This window comes from Punica granatum, chromosome 7, assembly GCF_007655135.1.
Source record: "Punica granatum isolate Tunisia-2019 chromosome 7, ASM765513v2, whole genome shotgun sequence".
Lineage (NCBI taxonomy): Eukaryota > Viridiplantae > Streptophyta > Magnoliopsida > Myrtales > Lythraceae > Punica > Punica granatum.
In genome coordinates this window covers 8,146,236-8,167,837 of record NC_045133.1, presented here as the reverse complement: position 1 = coordinate 8,167,837, position 21,602 = coordinate 8,146,236, and the positions used below count along the sequence as shown (strand labels likewise).

Genomic DNA, 21,602 nt, shown 5'->3' with positions numbered 1-21,602 from the left:
TATATATTTAAATATATTTATATATAATAAAATTTTATCAAAAAAATAAATAGATATATATTTTTTTGACAATATATTATTGTACTGACGATCCTTTATAGACATTTTTACTTATTTTATTGGTAAAAATTTGCTTTGTTTGTTTATGAAATATAATTTATTCTATTTTACTTTTTTTAATGCAATAACACAATTATTACTTATTAATCTTTTTAATATAATAATAAATTATTCATATACTTTTTCTAAATAGAAAATTATCAAATATGCCATAAAAAACGGACTTTACAACAAGTTTAACCTTGAAATTTTTTTTTACATCTCATGAACCCTTCACCATTATAAGGCGCACCTAAGAAGCCATTCCGTCTCTCTTTCGTCAAGAAATGGACGATATCATCCGGCGTGTCATTATTTATTGCTTCATGCTTTTTTATTTTATTTTCCCCTTTCTTCCGTTTCTCTTTTACTTCCGTCCCCTTTTTCTAGTCTTTCTTTCTCTCCCTTTTACTCTTTCTTTCTCTCCTGTTCCAATTAACAAAAAAAAGAAAAAGAGATTTAGTCCTCTCCAGCAGATGCAAGGACTTGGGAATCAGCAGGGAGATCGGCGGGAGCCTGGAGAGGGATTTGAAGGATCCCGTCCGCAGTATGAAAAGTTCGGCAATTGATCTCCTGGAACTTGCTGGGGGGAGAAGAATTGTACCTTGCTAGACCCTTAGACTGCGTTTGAATTGTTAGTGTGATTTTAGAATCATGATTTTGATTTTGATTGTGAAAAAAGAAAAATGAGATAGTATTATAAATTTAACTTGGGAAACGTGTATTTTTGTTGTGTAGCATGTTGAGTTAAAATCAAAATCGCGATTCTAAAATCACTCTTACATTTCAAACGGCCCTTTAGGGCCTGTTTGGTTTCAAGATTCTATTTTAGAATCACAATTCTAACTTTAACTCTACCCATTACAAAATAAAATAACTCATACAAAGTCAAAGAGCGGGTCCCATTTATACAACTTTTTTCCACAATAAAACAACATAACTTATACAAAGTCAAAGGGTGGGTCCCATTTATTCAACTCAAAATCAAAATCAAAATCTGATTTTAAAATTCTACTATGAAATCAAACGCAACCTTAGAGTTCGTGGTGTTTTACTGATGCTTATGCTGAGCAGCAGCAACAAGGGGAAGATCGGTGATGGGGCAATCTGAGTGCAACCGATTCATCGGACATGGCAAACCCATTCAAGCAAGGAATCCCAACAACTCGAGAAATCCGATATCGAATTAAACCTGATTGTTCCCTTCAAGGTTTCCACTCAAGGTCGGAACATTCGAGTCTATATCAACAATCGACCTCCAACCTGAACTCGAGGCAAAGCAGTAGAGCTCCTCGCAACAGAGCTCCCAACGGGGTGGAAACCGACGGCAGCTCCAACGTCGATCCTTGACTCTGCACTTCTTCTTCGCCGGATGACACGTAGTATGCGAGCAGACTATTGGAGATATTGAAGAATCTTCGGAGTTTAGGAAAGATGATGTTCTTATTTTTGACCTACCCATTTCTAATTATTGTGTACCTTGATATTTTCGTCTTTTCCTTTTTGTAAATTACATACCATAATGTGTAGGGGCAGCTCATGTATATAGATGCATCAGTGATGAGAATAAATAATGAGAAAATCCCAGAAACTTTTTCTCAGTTCTCTTGTTCCATTCTTTGGTCCTTAACCGTTCTTAAGACAAAGACTCCATTACACACACACAGAGAGAGAGAGAGAGAGAGAGAGAGAGAGAGAGAGAGAGAGAGAGAGAAGGGAGAGAAGGGAGAGACGAAGATAGAGAAGCGGCAAGAGAAGAGAGGGTGATGGACTTTAAGGCGGTGGTCGGTTGGTCACTGAGACAGTGTGAAAGGGTGGGACTGGAATCGGAAAGAAAGAGAGTTGAGGAGAGAGAGCACTGGGAGGAAGAGAAGGAAAGGAACATGATTGGCTAACGGCACCACTTTTTACTCCATGGATCTGCTAAGGTGGCGACCTTCTATTGGGCTAGTAAAGCTGAATTTTTGAAGAGCAATAAAAAAAATGCCATATAAGATGATTTTGTCTATTTTTGAACGGAGACTGACGGAATCTTTTGTCATATGTACTTTTCAACGAAGGGTGTATGTTGGGTAAAAAATGTGTCGAGGGTTTATTTAATGTAATCTCAATCTTAAATATTATTATAATTAATTTTTAATATTAATTTTTTTAATTATTCATTACTTTCATTATAATTCAACAATACAATTATTATTTTTTTATCTTCCTTCTCAATTTAATAATAAATTCTTACATATATTTTTTCTAATCATTATTACAACTCCACTTGAAATATATATATATATATATTTGGAGTGGAGTGGAGTTTCACTCCATTACCAAATGCCACCTTAGTTACCACCAGTAATATATATGATATAATATATTTTTTACTTATTATAAACTATGGCCGTGGGGGGTTTGACGTACAACATAGAAACAACATCAACGTAACATATGATTTAATTTATAACCTTTATAAAACACAAAAATTTGGACTTGCATGTTCAGTGTTACATAGATTTGATTTTCGAGTCCTTGTAAAGTAGCAATAAGTTATATTTAGATTATCTTGGAGAAGATATTTTACAGGATAATTTATTAGCAAAATATTAAAATATAAATTATTTCATTTTTGATTAAGTAGGGGCAATTTAAATTTTTTTAAATTTTTGTTGGGATAAAAAGAAAAAAGTAGGGGCAAAATCAATTACTAGCTTAAATTTTAAAAGGAAAAAGTTGAAAAAATGGGAGCTTATAAGAGTTAATGAAACTAGAAGAAAGCCCCGTGCATATGCGCGGGCTAGAATCGTCAGACATATCGAAAAGTATGTGACCAATTGTGTAATAACCTTATAAGTAACATAAAATGACGTATGTCGCCTTAGCAAAAGTTTGCCTGTGGTCACTTAGGAGCTTCGTCCCTCAAAAAATTAGTTGTTAAATTTTTTTATTTTGTGACAACATATTTGATTGAGATTTATCTCTTATAAATCATATTGGTTAAATAGCTTACTTATTTTCTTACAGTTGAATTTTTGCATTTTCAAGAAAAAATGAAGTTTCAACGACTTGTAGGATAACAACTTTGTCATTGATCTTGTGAAGATGATAAGGGCATCCAATGCAAGAATAGTGAGGTTTTTTTAAAACGATATAGTATATATAGCGGACTTTTTTATTTTCATTACTGAAAGGCCTCTAGAGTTCTAGGAGCGGTGTGTCATGATTAAAAAATGCCATTTGTTGCTTTACCATTTGTAACAAGTTCAAAGGTTACTCAACGAAGGATTATCTTCGTGCTATGTGGCAACGTCCGGGGTGTTATTTGGGCTTTTATAATTTATATAGATATAGATATAGATATAAGAGTTGGGCAAAACATTATTCATTTCAATCCTTACGAGCGCGACCCTTGTTATTATTATGTAATATATCTTGTATATATAAAGATATTATTGAATTAGTGTTCGGGGCACATGTTGGTATTTTGTCGTTATTTTGTCGATCTTCGAACGAAATTAATCCAACAACCTTTTTGAGTTTCAAAATTGAAATCAGAGAGCCTAGGAAATTGGCCTTCGAGATGATTGTTAGGAGCAGAGAACTTCTATCGGACTTGAATGCTTTTCATGAAATAAAAGGACATCGCAACTTGAATTTGTAGAAAGAAATTTCATAGGTAGAAGAAGAAAATAAAAGAGCATAAGGATATCATAATAGATAAGAAGTCTCGAAAATGATCCCAATACCTTCAAGGCTGTGAATCAATGTTGGCCTATTATTATATTCCGGCATCATAGACGCGCTTATAATATCACCGTACATACGATGAACATATATAATCTTAGAATTTATCAAATTTTGGTGTCAATAGATATATAGATTGTTTAACCTTGAACGGCCAATCTTTCATTTAACATAGATGGATTATGCGTTTGGACGGATTTTAGGAGAAATTAGTCTTGTGCAAAAAAATCATTCAACGAAACAGACAATTATAACAAATCAAATGCACAATGAGGACAATCTTTATATATATTAAATCAATACACAAATCGAATTCTCACGCCGCCACATTATCAAAATAAAAAAATGAGCTCTTTTGCTTTGTCATATCATTACTTATGAATTAAGGAAACTTTTATATTCTTTTATCATTAATTATGCAGTAAAATATATAGATTATATGCGTATAGCTTAATAGAATTACATGTATATATATGCATTGCAAGATTTTATATGAATATATATATATGCTATTTAAATTGTATGAAAATATATATAGATTTTATATGTTATCAATGTGTATATATATATATACATAAAAGGAAACGATTTCCGTCCGTCTTTCGTGTAGCCATTTCCCAAAGTTGAAACGTGAGAAGCCATGTCATCAAATTACAGTATCTTACGAAGGCATGTCGATCTATCTTGCGAAGTCACATCGTTGTTTTAATTATATAAATATTATATATAATGAAATATTTTATATTCAATGGAATATATAGTGGAATCTATGTATTGATAGCTTTTGATAACATAAAAAATTACATTATAGAAATAAATATATGCTTTTGATACAGTGGAACAATAAAATGCAACCAAATTATTATATTAACATTCTTTTTTGATAGCATATATAACCAGCCAAATTACCACCTTTCTTATTAAGAGAAAAGAATATTTCATTATTAGTCTTATGAGGAAGGCAATGAAAGTATTTTTTTTTAATTATAGAAATGGACAACAAAATGACAACCACAATATATTAATAACATTCTTGATAGTATACATAAAAGGGCAACCACCTTTCTCACATATATTTGATACACATGAAATATATAATAGAATCTATAGATACGCACAGTCTTTCATTATAGGAATACACATATGTTTCAATGCGATGAAATATGTATTGTAATTTTTATTTTGGCAACTATATATCATATATATAGTTGTTTGATATATTATAGGAACGTGTACATATATAGTCGAAGATATATATCGCACATATAAAATTACATTATGTATTGGAGCTATATATATAGACGTTATTTATACGGAATCTTTATCATTATATTTTCATTTGCAAAGATGTGCTGATGTCCTTGGAGACTTTATATGTATATAGTATTGCATGCTTATCCACTACCAACACCGATCGATCTATGTCAATTTGATCGTCTAAAAAAATGATTCATCAGATTTCTCTTCATGTACTTTATTAAGACTTTTTTGCTGTGAGAAATTATTATTTTCTATGGTTGACATATTTGCTCGCATATTTTCATTCACTTCATCTTTTCACCCATTTCTATGGGAATTTTTTTATTGATATATTTGCTCACGTATGTTTATTCAATTATATTCTTTTCACGTGTCTTGCTTTTCTATAATGAGATTTTAATTCGTATAAATATTTATAACATTTTTCTCTACCGAAATAATTAAAAATTATTTGTACAGTTCCGTGCAACGCACATGTCTTCAACTAGTTTATTATATAGACAAGACAACTTAAGAAAGAAACAATTAGAAGAAACTATAGATGCCAATTTCTCGAACCTATATAACTTTAGAATTTACCAAAGTTTGATGTCAACTGATATATAGAATGTTCAACTTTGCATGGCCAACCTTTCATATAACATACATGGATTATGCGTCTGGACGGATTTTAGGAGAAATAATCTTGTATAAAGATTTAACGACACAGACAATCACAACACATGAAATGCACAATTAGGACTATTTATATATAGACAACTTAAAGAAAGCAACAATCAGGACAACCTCGACCTATCCAAAAAGTCTAAGGCTGCAATTCACGAATAAAAGTGTATGGCTGCAGACACAGAATTGAAAATTATATAATGTGATTTTCATGAAATATGGCATCCGGAGATATCAATAAGGGACGACTAAGAAGCTGAAAATTCTATAAATACAACACGAAACAATGAAAATTAGTGTGAGAGTGACAATAGAGAGTAATTATATAGCAAACAATTATGGTCGCCCTCAAAGTATTTGCCTTTGCCATGGTACTACTAACTTCGACCTTAGGAATTGATCCCACGAATGCCAAGCCGGATACAATCATGACTGACTGGAGGTGTAACGGGGACTTGTACAAGAAAGGTGACCCATTTGCAGATCCCTATGTTCTCGATGATATGGTCAAGGAAACTGCAAATAGCACAGGCTACAACTACTACACTAAGTCGCCCTTTTCGAGCTTGGTAGCTTATGGGCAGGTTACATGCAACCGCAAACTTTTGTACTCTGATTGCGTCACTTGCATCATGTCCGCCAGGGACCACGAGCAAATTTTCTGTTATATGAGTGTTGGTGGCCAAGTGATACTGGGAGACTGTACAATGAAGTACGAGCAGTACTCTTTTACAGATAATTAATCGCGAACGGCATCCCTCTTGGATTGATGTGCGGATCTTTTTCGTCTACATATGGGTTCTGTCTAGAAGCGAGAACCTAGAATGAGTTCTCAAGCAATAAATTGGAGTATTTATACTTGTGTGTCCTTTCCTCCTTCCATTGAGCAATGAAATTACGTATTGTTCATCTAAATTGTATCTACAAGTGGAGCGTCTTGCTTTGCTTCATTGCATAAATCTGTCATGCCCTATTTATTGGATGATCACACTAAAATAAAATTAGTATTGCACAGTTTGTTGGATAGGCCTATGCCTATCGGTAATTGAGGGTTATCATCGATGTACGATGTGTGAGCTATTGCAGGACTTGTCCCAGACCGCAACGATCTCAACTGGGCCTAGAGTGAATAATTTTCTCACTTTCACGCAAAATAATTGCATCTTATGTGTCCCTATCTCATTTCCATTCCATTTATAGGAAAATGGGGAAAATTGAGATAAAAAAAAATTGAGGGTATGGCTGCTAGGATTTCATCCCTATCTTCTTCCAGTTACCATGGTGGCCGATGGACCTAATAAAGGAATAGGAAAAGAGGACTAAAAGAGCATGGAAAATTCCACAAATGAATATCAAAACCTCCTAATTCGGGGTGAAGAAGTGCTCCGTTGCACCTTACCCATACCCCTTTCTCAATGAGCCAGTATATCAGATTGAACATAGAAGTTGAAATGCTTAGGCGATCACACCGGTTGGGGTGGGTGGCCAGTGGGGGAGCCCCCGTCCCCGGTGAGGTTGGGGTGCTCCAGCTACCTCACCTGTTGGGCATTCCATCCTCAACTTAGACCACCTCAATATATATAAGTTATGTTCGCCATCGGCTAATGGATTTAATTGGTTGTTGCTTCTGCTCACAGTCCACTTCATGGATCGATTTAATTGGTATAATTCATCGATCTCCTACTTTTGCACTACTAGAACGATTATATATATATATATATATATATATATATATATATAGACAACTTGAGAAAGAAGCAATGAGGACAACTTCGATCCATCAACCAAGTGCAACGGCTGCAGGCAGAGAATCGAAAATTACAGAATTTTTCCCATTATACACTAAGTGTAAAAAAACATACTAAAGATCGTCCTTTTCGGTTTTATGGGAGGCCCGTGGGCCTAGTACTCCTAGAGATAGTCCTTTGATTTTGGAATATTATTGTTAGAAAATTTTCCAATATACTAGAAGTGTGTTTTTGGTCGTGGAATTTTTCAATTTATTAGAGGCATGAGGTGGATGCCTATTACTAGAATAAAATATTGTTGAGATTTAGAATCCTACATTGAAAAAGTAAGAAATTGAATGGATTTATATGAGATTGAGATCCATAATCCACCGGCTCGAGCTTTTAGGTTAAAGATGGTCCAATCGCTTATAGGCTCAATGTGTATTTTACATAGTATCAGAGTGAGTTATGTTTCTGCGCACAATCGTGTGGGCGCACACCATGCCAAATTTTTTTATTGAGGGCAACCCAAGTGCGCTCGTCTTTGGCCCCAGTTGGACTCAGTCTAGTTTCAAGGCAGCTAAAAATGTGCTTCATGTTAGTCAGACCTGAGTGTAGAGCTCGTGGTTAGTTTAAGTTTGTCTTTCCCTCGCCCGAGCATAGAAGAGATTGTCTGGGTCGTGGTCACTTATTAAGTATGAGTGTTTAAATCCACGTGGCATGTGTTGAGTCACATGTTGCCATGTGAGGACGAGTGTAGAGATTTAGAATCCCACATGGAAGAGCTAGGAGAAATTGAATGGATTTATATGAGATTGGGTTCCATACCTACCAGCTCGAACTTTTTGGTTGGAGATGGGTCCAATCGCTTATGCCCAATGGGTATTTTACAAATATTTTTTAGGACCAGTACACTTGGCCTAATGAGAATGAGACGCGTGTCTGGGGTATTTCTGTAAATATGTGAAGTTAGAGGGCATCAACGTAATTTTGGAGCCTCCAAGAAAACATCGTCGTAAGGAGATGTGGGGTAGATCTAGATTCTAGCACGATGTCAGGATAGAATCTGGAAGAGCACGTTACATGGTTTTGCATGGTTCGAACTCTGAGCCATGGAGATTCTAGAAATAGGATATGGACAGCAGCATTTCATAGCAGAAGCAGTTAATAGCTGAAAAGAATAATCCAGAAAACTGAGTCAACCTTATTGATAATTATCACTTGGAGATAATGTTTATAGTTGGCAGTAAGTAACTTCCAAACTCATGTTCTCCTAGATATAGAGATAAAAGATCCGTAACTGCCAAAGGGTGAAGAAAATCTATAAATATTAGCAGATCCTTCTGGGAAAAGGACCTATGGATCAACTCAACAAAGCAGAATCTTTGCAGATTTTCATAGCTTGTTCAAGCTATCTATCTTAGAAGTAGGATTAACTTAGATATCTTGAACTCGTAGAAGCAAAGTGATCCCCTCAACGATTCATGTTCAAAATCTGTGGCGGCATGATTCTTCGTCAATGATACAATCACAACTCCATCAGTCTGTGCGCATAAGGTATTGCAGTCATCCCATGGCTATTTGCTCAGAGCATCTCAATGTGATTGCATTCCTTCATCATTGTCATAGGCGACCTCAGATCCAAATACAGAGCCTAAACTGTCCTGCAGTGATGGATAGCAGCATAGGACATCCTCTGTACTTTCGGTTTGAGTTTGTTTATCCTTTCATTGTATATATCATTCCATTATTCTGATGACTCTTACTGTTGAATGAAATATCCAGCTCACTAAATTCTTATTTGAGTTAGAGTGAATTTCTCTATTACACACAATCCTTTATAAGGGAGGCATTACTAGAAGAATCCACGTAGAATTTGAAAAGAAAAGAAGTTCTCTAATTTTCTGGAAAACAGGTGTTCCGCCTAAAATGTTATGCGGGAACTCTCCGGCGCACGCGCGTAGTGGTTAGGATATCAAGTGTGCTAAGGCGCAGTCCCAAGATAGTAAAGTGGCGGAACCACCGGCCATCCTCACCAGTCTAGTGCATGGCACTTCGAGCCCTGAGGTCCGAAGGACTAGCCGGCAGCTGGGTTTCCTCGGAGATGATTAGGTTGGGGTGTGTGACGGTTGTATGAACTGCAAACGATATTGCGGCCGCGAGGGACAGGCCGCTTTGATTCTCCCAACGTGCACATGATTGTGTAGCTCGACTCTTAAAAGGAGACGGCCCAGGAACTGACCTCGTAGCTGACGAGTCATGGTCCAAGGAGGCCCATGAGCTAGCGAGTTTTGGCTACAAATAGCCGAGGGAATTGAGCTAATGGCCAAAACCTTAGCTCGGTGAATACCTTGATCCGGAAGCCAAGATTAATTATGGTAGCCAACGGATCAGCGGTAGGGTGACCCGGGAGTGTCGATAGGATTGCTCCGAAAAGTAGTTTAGTGCATGGAAGATAAAAGGGTGCAAGGAATTTAGATATTGAAAGTGTGGTGCGAAAAAAGTAAAGGTAATGCGTGTTTGGTTGATGTGCCGACGGGTTAATATAATAGACGGACTCGATTATAGAGGCTAAACACTACAGTGCTGCCCCAGACTAGGAAAACGAGAAATAAATGAGTAAACTAAGCAACTAGCAAACTAATAGAAATCCTAGGAATATGTGGGAACATCCTCCCTTGTTTCTAATTGAGTAGAGCAAAATGCAAGGAAAGCAAATAAAATAAAGAGAAACTCCATATGCACGTCCATATCCATTTCCATCTGCTGCCTTGAAGTGGAAATAGAATATTTCCAATGTTGTTCATTTCCATTTTATCCACTTCTCAAAATATATGGACGTCTCCTGCCATGAAAATTTTACTACATCTTGGGCTAATTGGAATATTCATCTTCCAATTCAATATCAAGGACACCATCTTAAGCTCAAACTTGAATAGAAATTCCTTGATGCTCACTCAATCCTCGTACGTGCCCAAGAACTCATCCATGTTCATGGTCACCTATACTTGGAAATAATCCCACGCAATTTCCATCTTCAATGCACCATCCATTTCACAGCAGTCCGGATAGGGTATTGCCGCTAATTCGGATTGGACTTCTTGTGTGCTTCAATTGTGGACTATCCTCCTCGCATGGGCCGATCTCGTAGGCTTTACATGCCTAATCCCACATTTACCGCAAAGTGCAAAAAGTGAATGTAAACAATACCTCCTGCATGTCTAGCCACGGGAGAGTAGAGCAGGGTTGGACATGAAATTATTAGTTTCCGAACGAGCCTAGCTTGAACCATGTGGATGCCTTCCTTCAAATGGTTGTGGGTTAACCACTAGCTTAAACTTCCTTTTGAAGATAGTAATAGTGGCCATGTAGCCAACTGATGTAGTTAGCGCTTTTCTAACCGTGAATCGGCTACATAAATGTGTTCCAGCTAATTATGCAACCAATCGAAATTCAAGTGGATCGAGAAAGCCGAGATGCTTGGCTCTTCAAGCTAGCGCCTCCATCGCAGGATATGTGCATCTTGGTCACGGTCTCGTGCTTAGCCTCGACCCCCCGAGCATAGGAATTGTTAGGAACATTTAGCTCGAGCTGATTTCTTGCTCATTTCTGAGTATCCACGGATCTGAACTGGGTGGAGGTGAAAACACAAAAGTTGTAGGTCTAACTCTTGGCTATCAATAGTACTTTTTGAATCACCTTGATCAGAGTTATGCAGAGCAAGATATGCGATTTAGCATGAAATTGCACAAAATCGGAAAAACTGGTCGCGACAACTTCTTCACCGCAGCCGAGCATTTTCCAGGCTAGATTGGATTGAGAACAAAACATTAAAGTTGCTGAGCTTCTTCTGAGCTATCCATATGATTTTGAATTACCTCAATCAGAGCATCCTAGAGTGAGAAATGAGCTGATTTGCGAGACTGCGTATAACTGTAGCAAACTCCTTCAATTTAATGCAATGAAACCTACTTCTAGGCTTCCTTTTTTACACGGCTAGACTTGCCATTGGCTTTGTCATGCTACTGTCAAGTAAGGTAGGAGCCTCACATCATCATGACTTGACCAACTGTAAGCTTTCAAATAGTCACGACTTGGCTAGCCACCAGCTCTAGCCCACGAAGACTTTACTGGATACTAACTTTAGCTCCTTTAGCGTAGAACTGTAGAAACAAGAGTGGCATGTTTGAAATATACAGATTGTGAATCAGCTCCAGTCACGACCCAAAAATCCTACATAGTTTCCTTTAGAGTATCATGATATCCATTTTACCAAATTTAAACTGTTAAACAATTCCATAATATCTCAACTACATCTATCCCAACCAACCACGTCATATTTATATCAAAAAAGAATATTACACCTTCAAAGTAACTTCTAGCATGTTTTTCAAAACTACCCATGAACCACTAAACAAAATTTTTCAGGTCGTAACTATTCATGAACATTCTATACATAGCTTAATACCTACTATATATACAGGTCCAGCTACAAATCTTCCACGCTGATCCCTGAAGTCAAAAGAGTCCTCTGATACAACTAGTCTACCTTCTGATTCATCTATAACAAGAAATATGCAAGAGGTGAGCTGCATCTCAGTGAATACTAAATTCCATAAGAAAATGAAGTATTAAATTCATATTCTATATCACGTTATATAACTCAACTCACTATCAAAACATTTAAATAACAACCATAACATACCTAAATCAAATTTAGTACCAACATCCAATTTAACATCAGTAAACTCAAATGAAATTTTTATACAACAATTTAACAACCATAGATGTCGCATTCTCTCGCAATAGAATTATGACGGTACCATAACCCCACACACCTCATCTCCAACTCCTCAAATTGATTACCACAAGTGGGGGCCGCCCATTATTCTCTGGCGGTAGGAGTTTAGCGTCCGTTTTATATCCCGCCGGATCAGCGATCTAGCGTCCTTGTTTATATCCCGTCGGATCATCGGTCTAGCATCCCTTTTGTATCCCGCCGATTCAGCAGTCTAGCGTCCCTTTTATATCCCACTGGATCATCGGTCTAGTGTCCCTTTTCATATTCCGCCGGATCAGCAGTTTCACAGCCATCACTACAACAACATCCACACTATACCATAATGATCGAATTCACTTACCTTCATCTTAACAAATAAGCATCAAGATTCATGTATTCTTTTAATTTCATTAATCTTAACTAAAATGCACTTTCATATATTTTCCCCGTATATAATCCTCATTCTAATATGGAGTAGAGTACTCACTGAACTTCCAAAAGTATCTTATTGAGTAGAGCCTTCAAGATGTATGGTCTCGGTCTCCTAGGCCCCTATTAAGTTAAAGCATAAAGGTTAGATTGTATACCAAATAAGAGCATGAATATACGTCAGTTCAACTTCATTGTTCCTTCATTTATATAGCTATAATATAAGACTTCCATAATTAACAAGTGCTTTTACTTATCCCTTTTGGGTTCCGACTAACTCTTCAAATGGGGCACGATGCAAAATGATATGCACATGTATTTCTCAAATCATATCAACTTAGGATATGTTGCAAATCATATCGAACAGATGACCAATTCAATTAGCCAAGTTCAAGCAGAGGGTGCAAGTAATTCTAAGTACTTCCTTTATTCTAAAATACTAATAAGCAAGAGCTTAGTCACTCAATCCACTACATAATATCACCATAGTGCATAATAAATTCCCAAATCAACCTCATACATACATTGTTCTCAATCACAGCAAGTCAAACTCAGCCAAAGAGCACATATATGCATTGGAAACATACTCAATTCAATCAAGAGATTCGCCTCCTGCCTCAAGACCGAACACTTCGATTCCTATTTATCTCCAACCTCACCAACCTCTCCTCTAAAAAGAATTCAACCAGCCACAGAAAACATGAAACTCAATATTAAAGAATGACTAAACCGTGGAGAACAAATTTAAAGCCGAAACTACTTAATTTGGCGGTAGATAAAATCCCAGACCGACTAAAGAGGAGCATGGTTCAATCCTCGTCTAAATTCAGTGAACAAGAGTCTATAAGGTAAGGAATATCAACTTACAATCAAGAACTCCAATCTCAACCGTCTTCCTCTTCAACTTTGGTCACCTTAGATCATCACTCTCTCTCGCTGTCTTTCTAGTATCTTATGTCCTATTTTGCTCTGTTCTTTGTTGCCTGAACAAAACTAAAACTCAGCTAGAAGACTCCCTTGAACCTATCCTTCCTCTTCTTCTTCTCCACTGTCTCCTCTCGACTCAACTCTCTCTCTCTCTCTGTGTTTTTCCTTCGTCCTCCCCAACCAAAAATAAAACATAGAGAAAGAAGGAAAAGAAAGGAAAAAATGAACTGAGATGCATGCGGTGGAAAAGGGTTGCTTAAAACACGTGGAGCCCATGCCAATTTCTTCTTCTTCTTCTTCCTCCAGCCACATAGCAGTATATTATATAATATATAAATATATGTAAATATATGTATATGTATGCATGTTGAAAAATAAGTGCTGGTTCTCACAGCTCCACAATGGTCACAATTCCTTGTGTGGCGGCTTCCATGGATTTGGCAACCGAGAAGTCGAAACTAAGGCTTCCTCGGCTAGCTAGAGCCTAGAGTTACCAAAATAGAAGTAGCCATGGGAACCTTGGATAGCCACATTGACTTAGTTGTAGCCATTAAAGCCTTAGATACACATTTTGCCATTAATGTAGATTTGGTTATAGGACCCTTCAAGCTAGCCAACACATTCGATTGAGTAGCGCTAATCTTTGATCTTGCCAACGCTGTTGCTGTTGGTGCTTTTGAGTTCTAGTCAAAGGATGACTAGTGGGATGTTTATTCGGCTGCTTTAGACTCAGTTGGGACTACTTAGACTTGACCTTCGTATCGGGCTCAACCCCCCGAGCCCTCTGACCGCTTGGATGCTTGTCTTTGGTAATGACCACAGCTTGGTAAAGTGCATTTTCGCGAAAAATTGAAAAAAAATTGGAACTAGAGAAGAAAACCTATTATTTAGAAGCTAAAAATGCTCATGCCATCGACCGGAATTATTTTCTCTCCAAAAAGATGATTTTGCCCTTCTTTGATCGGGTGGACCAAAACGGGGTGCTGAGAGTGATGTAAACCCTAGGGTTGAAAAAAAAGTCGTCTTTTGATTATTAATAAAAATTGGAGCTTTTTGTGCTCTTGCCCAATCTCGGATCTGATTCGAGTTTGATACCTATTACCTGGTATTTGTAAAATCAACAGATGATAGAAGGTCGTAGTTCCGGTATTCGACGGAATCAACGGGGTCTATGACAGGTTACTCGCATGTACGTTGCGTCAGTTTGATGTCTAATGATGCATTTTTTGTAGCGGGAGGCAATGGGGAGCCCGAGTTCGACGAGGATGATGGATGTCAATTTCTTAGGAATTCGAAGAATCAATAGGGATCGAAGGTCGTAGTTCCGGTATCGTGCTCGAATCAACATACTGCAAATAGTTCCGCTGCGTCAGTTAGTATCAGAGCCTGAGTTTGATCTTGGATCAGCGATGTCGCCCCGAAAAACTGCTAATCAGCGTCGTGTTGCGAAGGAGGACGAACTGGATCGGAGGATCGAGTAGATCATTGATACTCGGTTGAAGCGTAGGCTGGACGTGATTGTGGATTGCCTAGCCGAAAGGATGGGAGCGCTAATGGAGACCCAATAGGAGGTCGACTCAAGGCGCAGACGAGTCCCTAATTCAACTGCGAACTTGGAGGAAATCGAGTATGATTCCAATTCCAAAGAGGACATGACTTTGTTTTCCGAAGAGGGTCCGTCTGATGACACTTTTTTGTAGTAGGAGGTGATGGAGAGCCCGAGCTCGATGAGGATTATGAGGGAGATGACAAAGGTTATGACGAGAACCGGAAATTCGATGAATTTGAGGGGAATGATATGGGTCTCTTTGCTTCTGCTGAGTATGACGAGGACGACAAGGAGGTGATGCGGTCTGGGAGGCCATCGACAAGAGGATGGACTCATGAAGAAAAGATAGGATGGAGGCGAGGCTGAAGCAGGATATTGAGAAGTACAGTGCCTCTGATAAAGTCAAACTAATTAACTTATTCAATATTTTTTTTTTATATTTCTCTTACAAATTTGATTTATACAATTTTATACTTGATTCCATATATTTTAATGTCTTTCACATGCCAATAGTTTTTGGTTTAGTCCTATATAAGATCAATTAATTATTTTTTAATATGAGATACATAATAATACCCAGTTAAGTTTTTTTATTGTTGCTTATTTACAATTTGACCATTTTAACCCTACTAACTATGACCTTATTTAACATAAAGAAGAATCAATTTTAGTATATAAAATGGATGGATGGATGGATATAGATAGATTTGGTATGAGATAATCCGTGTGGATTACTGGAAATCTCATTTTAAATTTGGAAAATAATATATATCATAGCACAACCTTTTACCTTTATATCAATTTTATTACAACCTTTTAAATTACACTATATAACACGTCATTTAGAGTATAGTGTCAATTATGGTCTAATGTCGAATTTTTCACGAAAATTAAATAAAAGATTGATGTGGCTCACTTGTGAATGAATAGTGGGCCCAGACTCTTGTCACCTGCAAATAACCCATAATCAGACCCGTCTGATGCCCTTTTACCTCCCAACTCCCTCACCATCAATACCCGAATCACATTCTTGTCTCTTCACATACATAATTGCTCTTTCTGAAAATAACCATACCATCAATATAATAAAAGAAAATCACATATAGAACTTATTGAAATTCATATAGTGAATAATGGATGGAAAATTGTTAGAAAGAAAAGGGCAGCTCATACCTATCAAATGAAATGCAAATCTTAATTCGCTTTATTCTATGGGAACAAAAGATGGAGAAGTGTGAAGAGAGAGACTGGCAAGCTTGTGGGTGAAGAGAGGTAGAAAAGGTAAAATGTTGAACTGAAGAGAAATTTGGAGCTACAATGAGGCAGGAGAAGTGTGAAGAGGCGGGAATGAGATTTGGGCATTGATGATGAGGGAGGATGAGTAAAATGGCACGGGGTGGATCAGAATATAGGTTATTTCGCATGTGACAAGAGCCATGACTAAAACAGTCTGATGCTAAAACTAATGATGGATAAGAATACAAAAACTAGACTATGCTTTTTTCGAAAAGAAAATGTCATTTCTTTGAGGAATGGATCACTCTATCCCAACTTACAAAATGCGTAATCACGACTATTAGTTTTATCCACCAGTTGAGCAGATCTTACGCATGTGAAAGAATAGCCGACTCATAGCATGATCTTCCTGCAGAGGCGTCAGTGTGCTTCAGTGTGAAAGAGAGATTTCTCAAATACCCAGATGTCCCGGACGGGGATCTGTGAAAGCACCAAACGGACAGAACTTTTACTGAAAGAGGCATAAAAGACCTACTCCCGAGGATGAACCATAAGAAAATTATATAGCTATACTTTGTGAGTCTAAATCCGGGTATTAAGCTTTGGTGACTAAAACTTGATTATTGAGCAAATTACGCAGCTTATTAGATGATCCTGTCATCTTCAAATTCGTATGGGCCATTTCATTGATTATGTCATAACGTACTCTAAACCCATAACTGAACAAATAAGACTGTTTAATAATCAAACTTTAGTGTAGCTGTTTCTCAAAAACGGGTCTGCAACTAGGGAAGCAGAGTTTGTTCACAGAAGATGAATTTTCGCAAATGAGAGTCCCTGCGGGGCCTACCTCCTTATTTTTATCACCAGCGACTACTTTGCCGTTTGAATCATACGCCTTATATCTCTGCAAAAAAATGAGATGGATCAACTCTTAGACTTATTCTTCTGAAATATGCCTTATGCACCGAACAGTTTAACAGATACCAAACCATTTATGGAAGTAAAAGTTTCCAAAAAAATTAGTGCTTAGTTAAGAACTCGAGCGTCAGTTGAACAAACGCGTTGTTGACGTCATTTTTGTCCACTCCAATCTGTCTCAGAAGATGGTGCTGTCACTTAGAACTGGAAACATTGATAACCCAAATGACAGACAGTAGGACAGGATTGTACTAGTAGATTCATTTTTTTTTTTCTGTTACCCTCAGTGGGAAGATTGACAAAAAAAAAATACAGAACCCGAAATTAGAAATGCTTTTGGCCAGAAAGGTAGATGGTGAATTGAACACTTGATTAAACAAGCGCTCGAAAGTTAGCAAACGAAGGAATCCAATAGGAACAGGAAGAACAACGATGCTGCGAATATTTGTTTTATGATGGTTTAAGGGCACCAGTAAATTGAGAAATAGAAAAACACGACGTACTGACTAACTTTTTACATAATCTTTAAGTGGATTAACCCCTTATCTTCTATATCCCCTTTTCTTTCCTTCGGTTATCTCTATAACTAATCTGTAACTAACTGGCTTTTCAGCACTTAATTTGAGTAAGTGTTCAAAATTCTACCGTCATCTCTCAATCTCCTATATTGGTCAGATCAATCTTTTGTATTATGAGACCATGAATTTAGCTAATGAAAGAATTCTATTAATTGTTTCTTGTTGAGTCGCTGTGAAGAAGAAGCTTTTGAGATTTACGGACGGCATGGGATAAAATAGAACCATTTAGACAGAGGTGGAACTTATTGAAGCACGCAGAACTCATCCAAGTATTGCAAGTGAGCGACTTATTACACTATAGAGGCAACGAGGAAGTAGAGTCACAAACGCCTGGTTATTGTATGGTTGGGACGAAGATTAGATCAAATTTTAAAATGAGAAAAAATGGTCAAATTGAAAATCATTCGTACATTGGAGATTCTGCGATGGTGGACTAAAAATGCAACCACTGTCGTTATTTTTTCTTTTTCTTTTTGAACAATTGGACTTCAATATATAAGATCTGAACCATACACGTGTCTATGTCTCTATAACATGAAGCTTCCCGACCTATATTTTTATTTTTGATGTCTTCAGCATGGATATTTTGATGGTGCTCGGCCACACCTGAGGACGAGTTGACCAAAAATAAACCGTACCGAACCAACTTGTTCAATTACTAAACTAATGATTTTATAATTTTCAATATTAAAAATAAAAGATAGAACAAATAAAAATATATATGATTATCGTATTAAGGGAGTGGTTGATGTTAGGATTAATATATTGATCTCGTACTGGTTCAATTAAACCTTCCCACTCGTGCCTTCGGTTGATATGCTTACAACAAGAAATTAATTTCAAATAAAAAACCCCAACGTCCAATGAAACCTTCAACCTTCGATCTCCTCGCCTCAAGCCCCGATCTCCGATACCGGCGCTGTCGCCATGGGCACTCTCCCCTCTAGCTGTCGCCCACCCGCATCTCTCCGCCCCGCTTATCTAATTTTCTACAACGTTCCCTCCTGCAGCACTGACCCGATCTTGTCTTACCTCTCTGCTGCCCTTGCGACGCCAATGCCTCCTCCTCCGAGACCTTCCTCGCCAGTTGCAGCAACTCTGCACTCCCACTCGTGCCTTCCACTCCGGTGCCTTGCCCGACCATGACCCCCGCTCCCTTACCCCAACCTGAGCCTCCCGAGCGGGCACAGACAAAATACGGCTCTTTGCATGTCCTTCTAGGGTGCTTAGTTGAGATGTCAAACAGGAGATTGTCCTTGAAGCTCCCACACCACACTGCTGCCCGATCACCTCTGTCTGCAGTAAAAAGAAAATTAAAATTAATTTCATACAGAAAGAAAAAGAAAGGGGAGGTGTTACCTCTTTTCAAGAATCCATTTGCAGATTACAAGTTCACGTCAATTTCCTAAATTGGGAGATTCAAACCGCTGGTTAGATTCACCGCGATAAGTGTTAGAAAACCGAGCACGTACACAGCGGAAAGTTTAATTACGGTAAAAATCAAATTTTTATCGCGTGCTCAATTAATCAAAAACTTCAAGATCATATCTTGATATAAGAATCGCCTTCTAAACGAATAGACAACATCACATAATGAATCCATAAGAAAAGTTCCGAACTTTTCACTAACCTTATTTATTCGAGTCAATCAAATTAGCCGTCCAAGTGTCTGGCCTCTAGCTCATCCACACGAGCACGTCTCCACTGAGATTAGACTCCTCTCGACCCGTACACTTTGATCTAGGTCACCGATCTCGAACGAAATCGTCACGGAATGAAAGGATCTCTTCAAGGACGTCAAGGACAATACCGAAACACCGAATTGGAGCCGAGGAAGACTCCGAATTGCCTCGGAAATAATGTGGCTGAGCTGCTGTAATTTTTCAGCTGAAGCCTCCTCTCTTTCTCTCCAATATATCGGGTCTTATTGATAGATCGTCCTCTAGGGTTTTCTGTAAGAACATATCTATATATATCTTTACCCAAAGGACTAAAATGCAATTATTAATTAATCCGAATTAATTAATAAATCACAAATGAGTCCTCACAATTTAAGTCATCCAATGACTTACCCTTATAGTTAGAAAGAAAGATTAAATAAGTCCTTGACACGAGTTTCCATAATAGACAATCTATTTATAAAAACACTCCAAATAAGGAAACTATCGTATTTTCTTAATTAGATTTATCCTTGATATTGAACTCGGCTTCAGGATGCGCTAGCACCCTCGCAACCACATTGCAAACCTCGTTCGATAATTAATTTCTAATTAACTTCCTTAATTAGAATTAATTCTTTTCTCGGTTCAGACACGCTCAATGTGTGTGACTAACTAGGTTCATCATCAAATGGCAATGGGATTATAGTATCAACCCATTTGATACTACCAGAAACTCTTTCCGTAACCGAAAACATAATTCCCAAAATGCCCTTGATTCCCAAAGTTCATGAGTGACACCTAGCAGCATATCGTGACAATCCAAAATATGACGAATGTATAATTGGAACATTCTGATAAACCTATGATCGTATATACCATGCACTCAATCCTTTCACTACAAGATCCCGATCTAGCTAGAGTTACGGTAAATGCCAAACTCTATAGCCGATCATATGGACTCTCTAATTTCATTCTTAGATCCATAGCACTTGAACAGAAACTCCTTTCTATTCAAGTCTATCTACCCTGGCCGAAGATTTCTCGATCCAGAATAAAACTCATATCCATTTTTCCTGTTTACTCAGGTTAGTGAATCCCATCTTGATCAGACACCTAACTCCAAGTATAACTAATTAGGACCACTATTTGCCGAATACTCACGCTAAGCACAAATACATTAGCAGTAGCAAATCCTAATTACCTATACTTGAGATAGCGTTCCATCTCAGGTCTAAGGACTATATGCACTAATACGATCCAGATAACATTCATTGACATTAGTAAATTACCGTATGAATATTATCTGCACATCACGTTCGACTACTTATCATATAAGTATCCACATATCTGTCATGATAACAGTTATCAAATAACATGAGACTCACTTCTCCATCTTCATTAGTATATATATACTAATCATGGAAACAGATAAAGGTGATGATCTATCTGGAGAAATAATGTCCAGTTAAGTCTCCTACGATTGTGAACAATTTAAAGATATTCTTACCGAATTACTTCGTCACTCATATTCTTAACTCTTAAGAATGAAGCATTCAAAATATCTTAAGAACTTTATTCTAATAAACATAGACAATATACGAATAATAGAATAAACTTTATTGCCATAAAAGGAATTATCCAAATACATAAATTAAGCTCTAGGGCATATCACTAACAATCTCCCACTTGCACCAGAGCCACTCAGTACATTATCTAAGACCCATCTTCTCAAGATGTTTCTCTAGCTGCTGCTGCGTCATGGCCTTCGTGAGTGGATCAACGACATTATTTGCTGAAGCTACTTTCTGCACAGCTACATCGCCTCTCCCGATAATCTCCCTAATAATATGATATCTCCTCTCAATGTGTTTGGACTTCTGATGTGATCTCAGTTCCTTTGCCCGAGCATCGCTCCAGTATTATCACTATACAGCTCTACTGGTGACGATATGGAGGGAACAATACCGAGTTCAGTCACAAACTTCCGAATCCAAACTGCCTCCTTCGCTGCATCAGATGCAGCAATATACTCAG

General features: G+C 37.4%; 1 protein-coding gene and 2 long non-coding RNA genes across 5 annotated transcripts; 1 reads left to right on the top strand and 2 right to left on the bottom strand.

The window, feature by feature from the left end:
- Window positions 1-308: 308 nt before the first annotated feature.
- LOC116215256 lies at window positions 309-1,378 on the bottom strand. Its single transcript, XR_004158437.1, has 2 exons — window positions 1,133-1,378; window positions 309-714 (listed from the first exon to the last, which is right to left on the bottom strand). It is a non-coding gene; the product is annotated as an uncharacterized LOC116215256 (long non-coding RNA).
- Window positions 1,379-6,095: 4,717 nt separating this feature from the next.
- On the top strand, window positions 6,096-6,500 carry LOC116214371 (antifungal protein ginkbilobin-like protein). The gene has a single exon (XM_031549787.1). The coding sequence runs from the start codon at window positions 6,096-6,098 to the stop codon at window positions 6,498-6,500; it is 405 nt and encodes a 134-aa protein (XP_031405647.1).
- Window positions 6,501-11,804: 5,304 nt separating this feature from the next.
- Window positions 11,805-13,794, bottom strand: LOC116213379. Of its 3 annotated transcripts, none has more exons than XR_004158082.1 (3): window positions 13,564-13,794; window positions 12,755-12,819; window positions 11,805-12,600 (listed from the first exon to the last, which is right to left on the bottom strand). It is a non-coding gene; the product is annotated as an uncharacterized LOC116213379 (long non-coding RNA). The 3 variants fall into 3 exon arrangements; XR_004158081.1 differs by having other exon boundaries at window positions 11,805-12,583; XR_004158080.1 differs by having other exon boundaries at window positions 11,805-12,819.
- Between the last annotated feature and the right edge of the window lie 7,808 nt (window positions 13,795-21,602).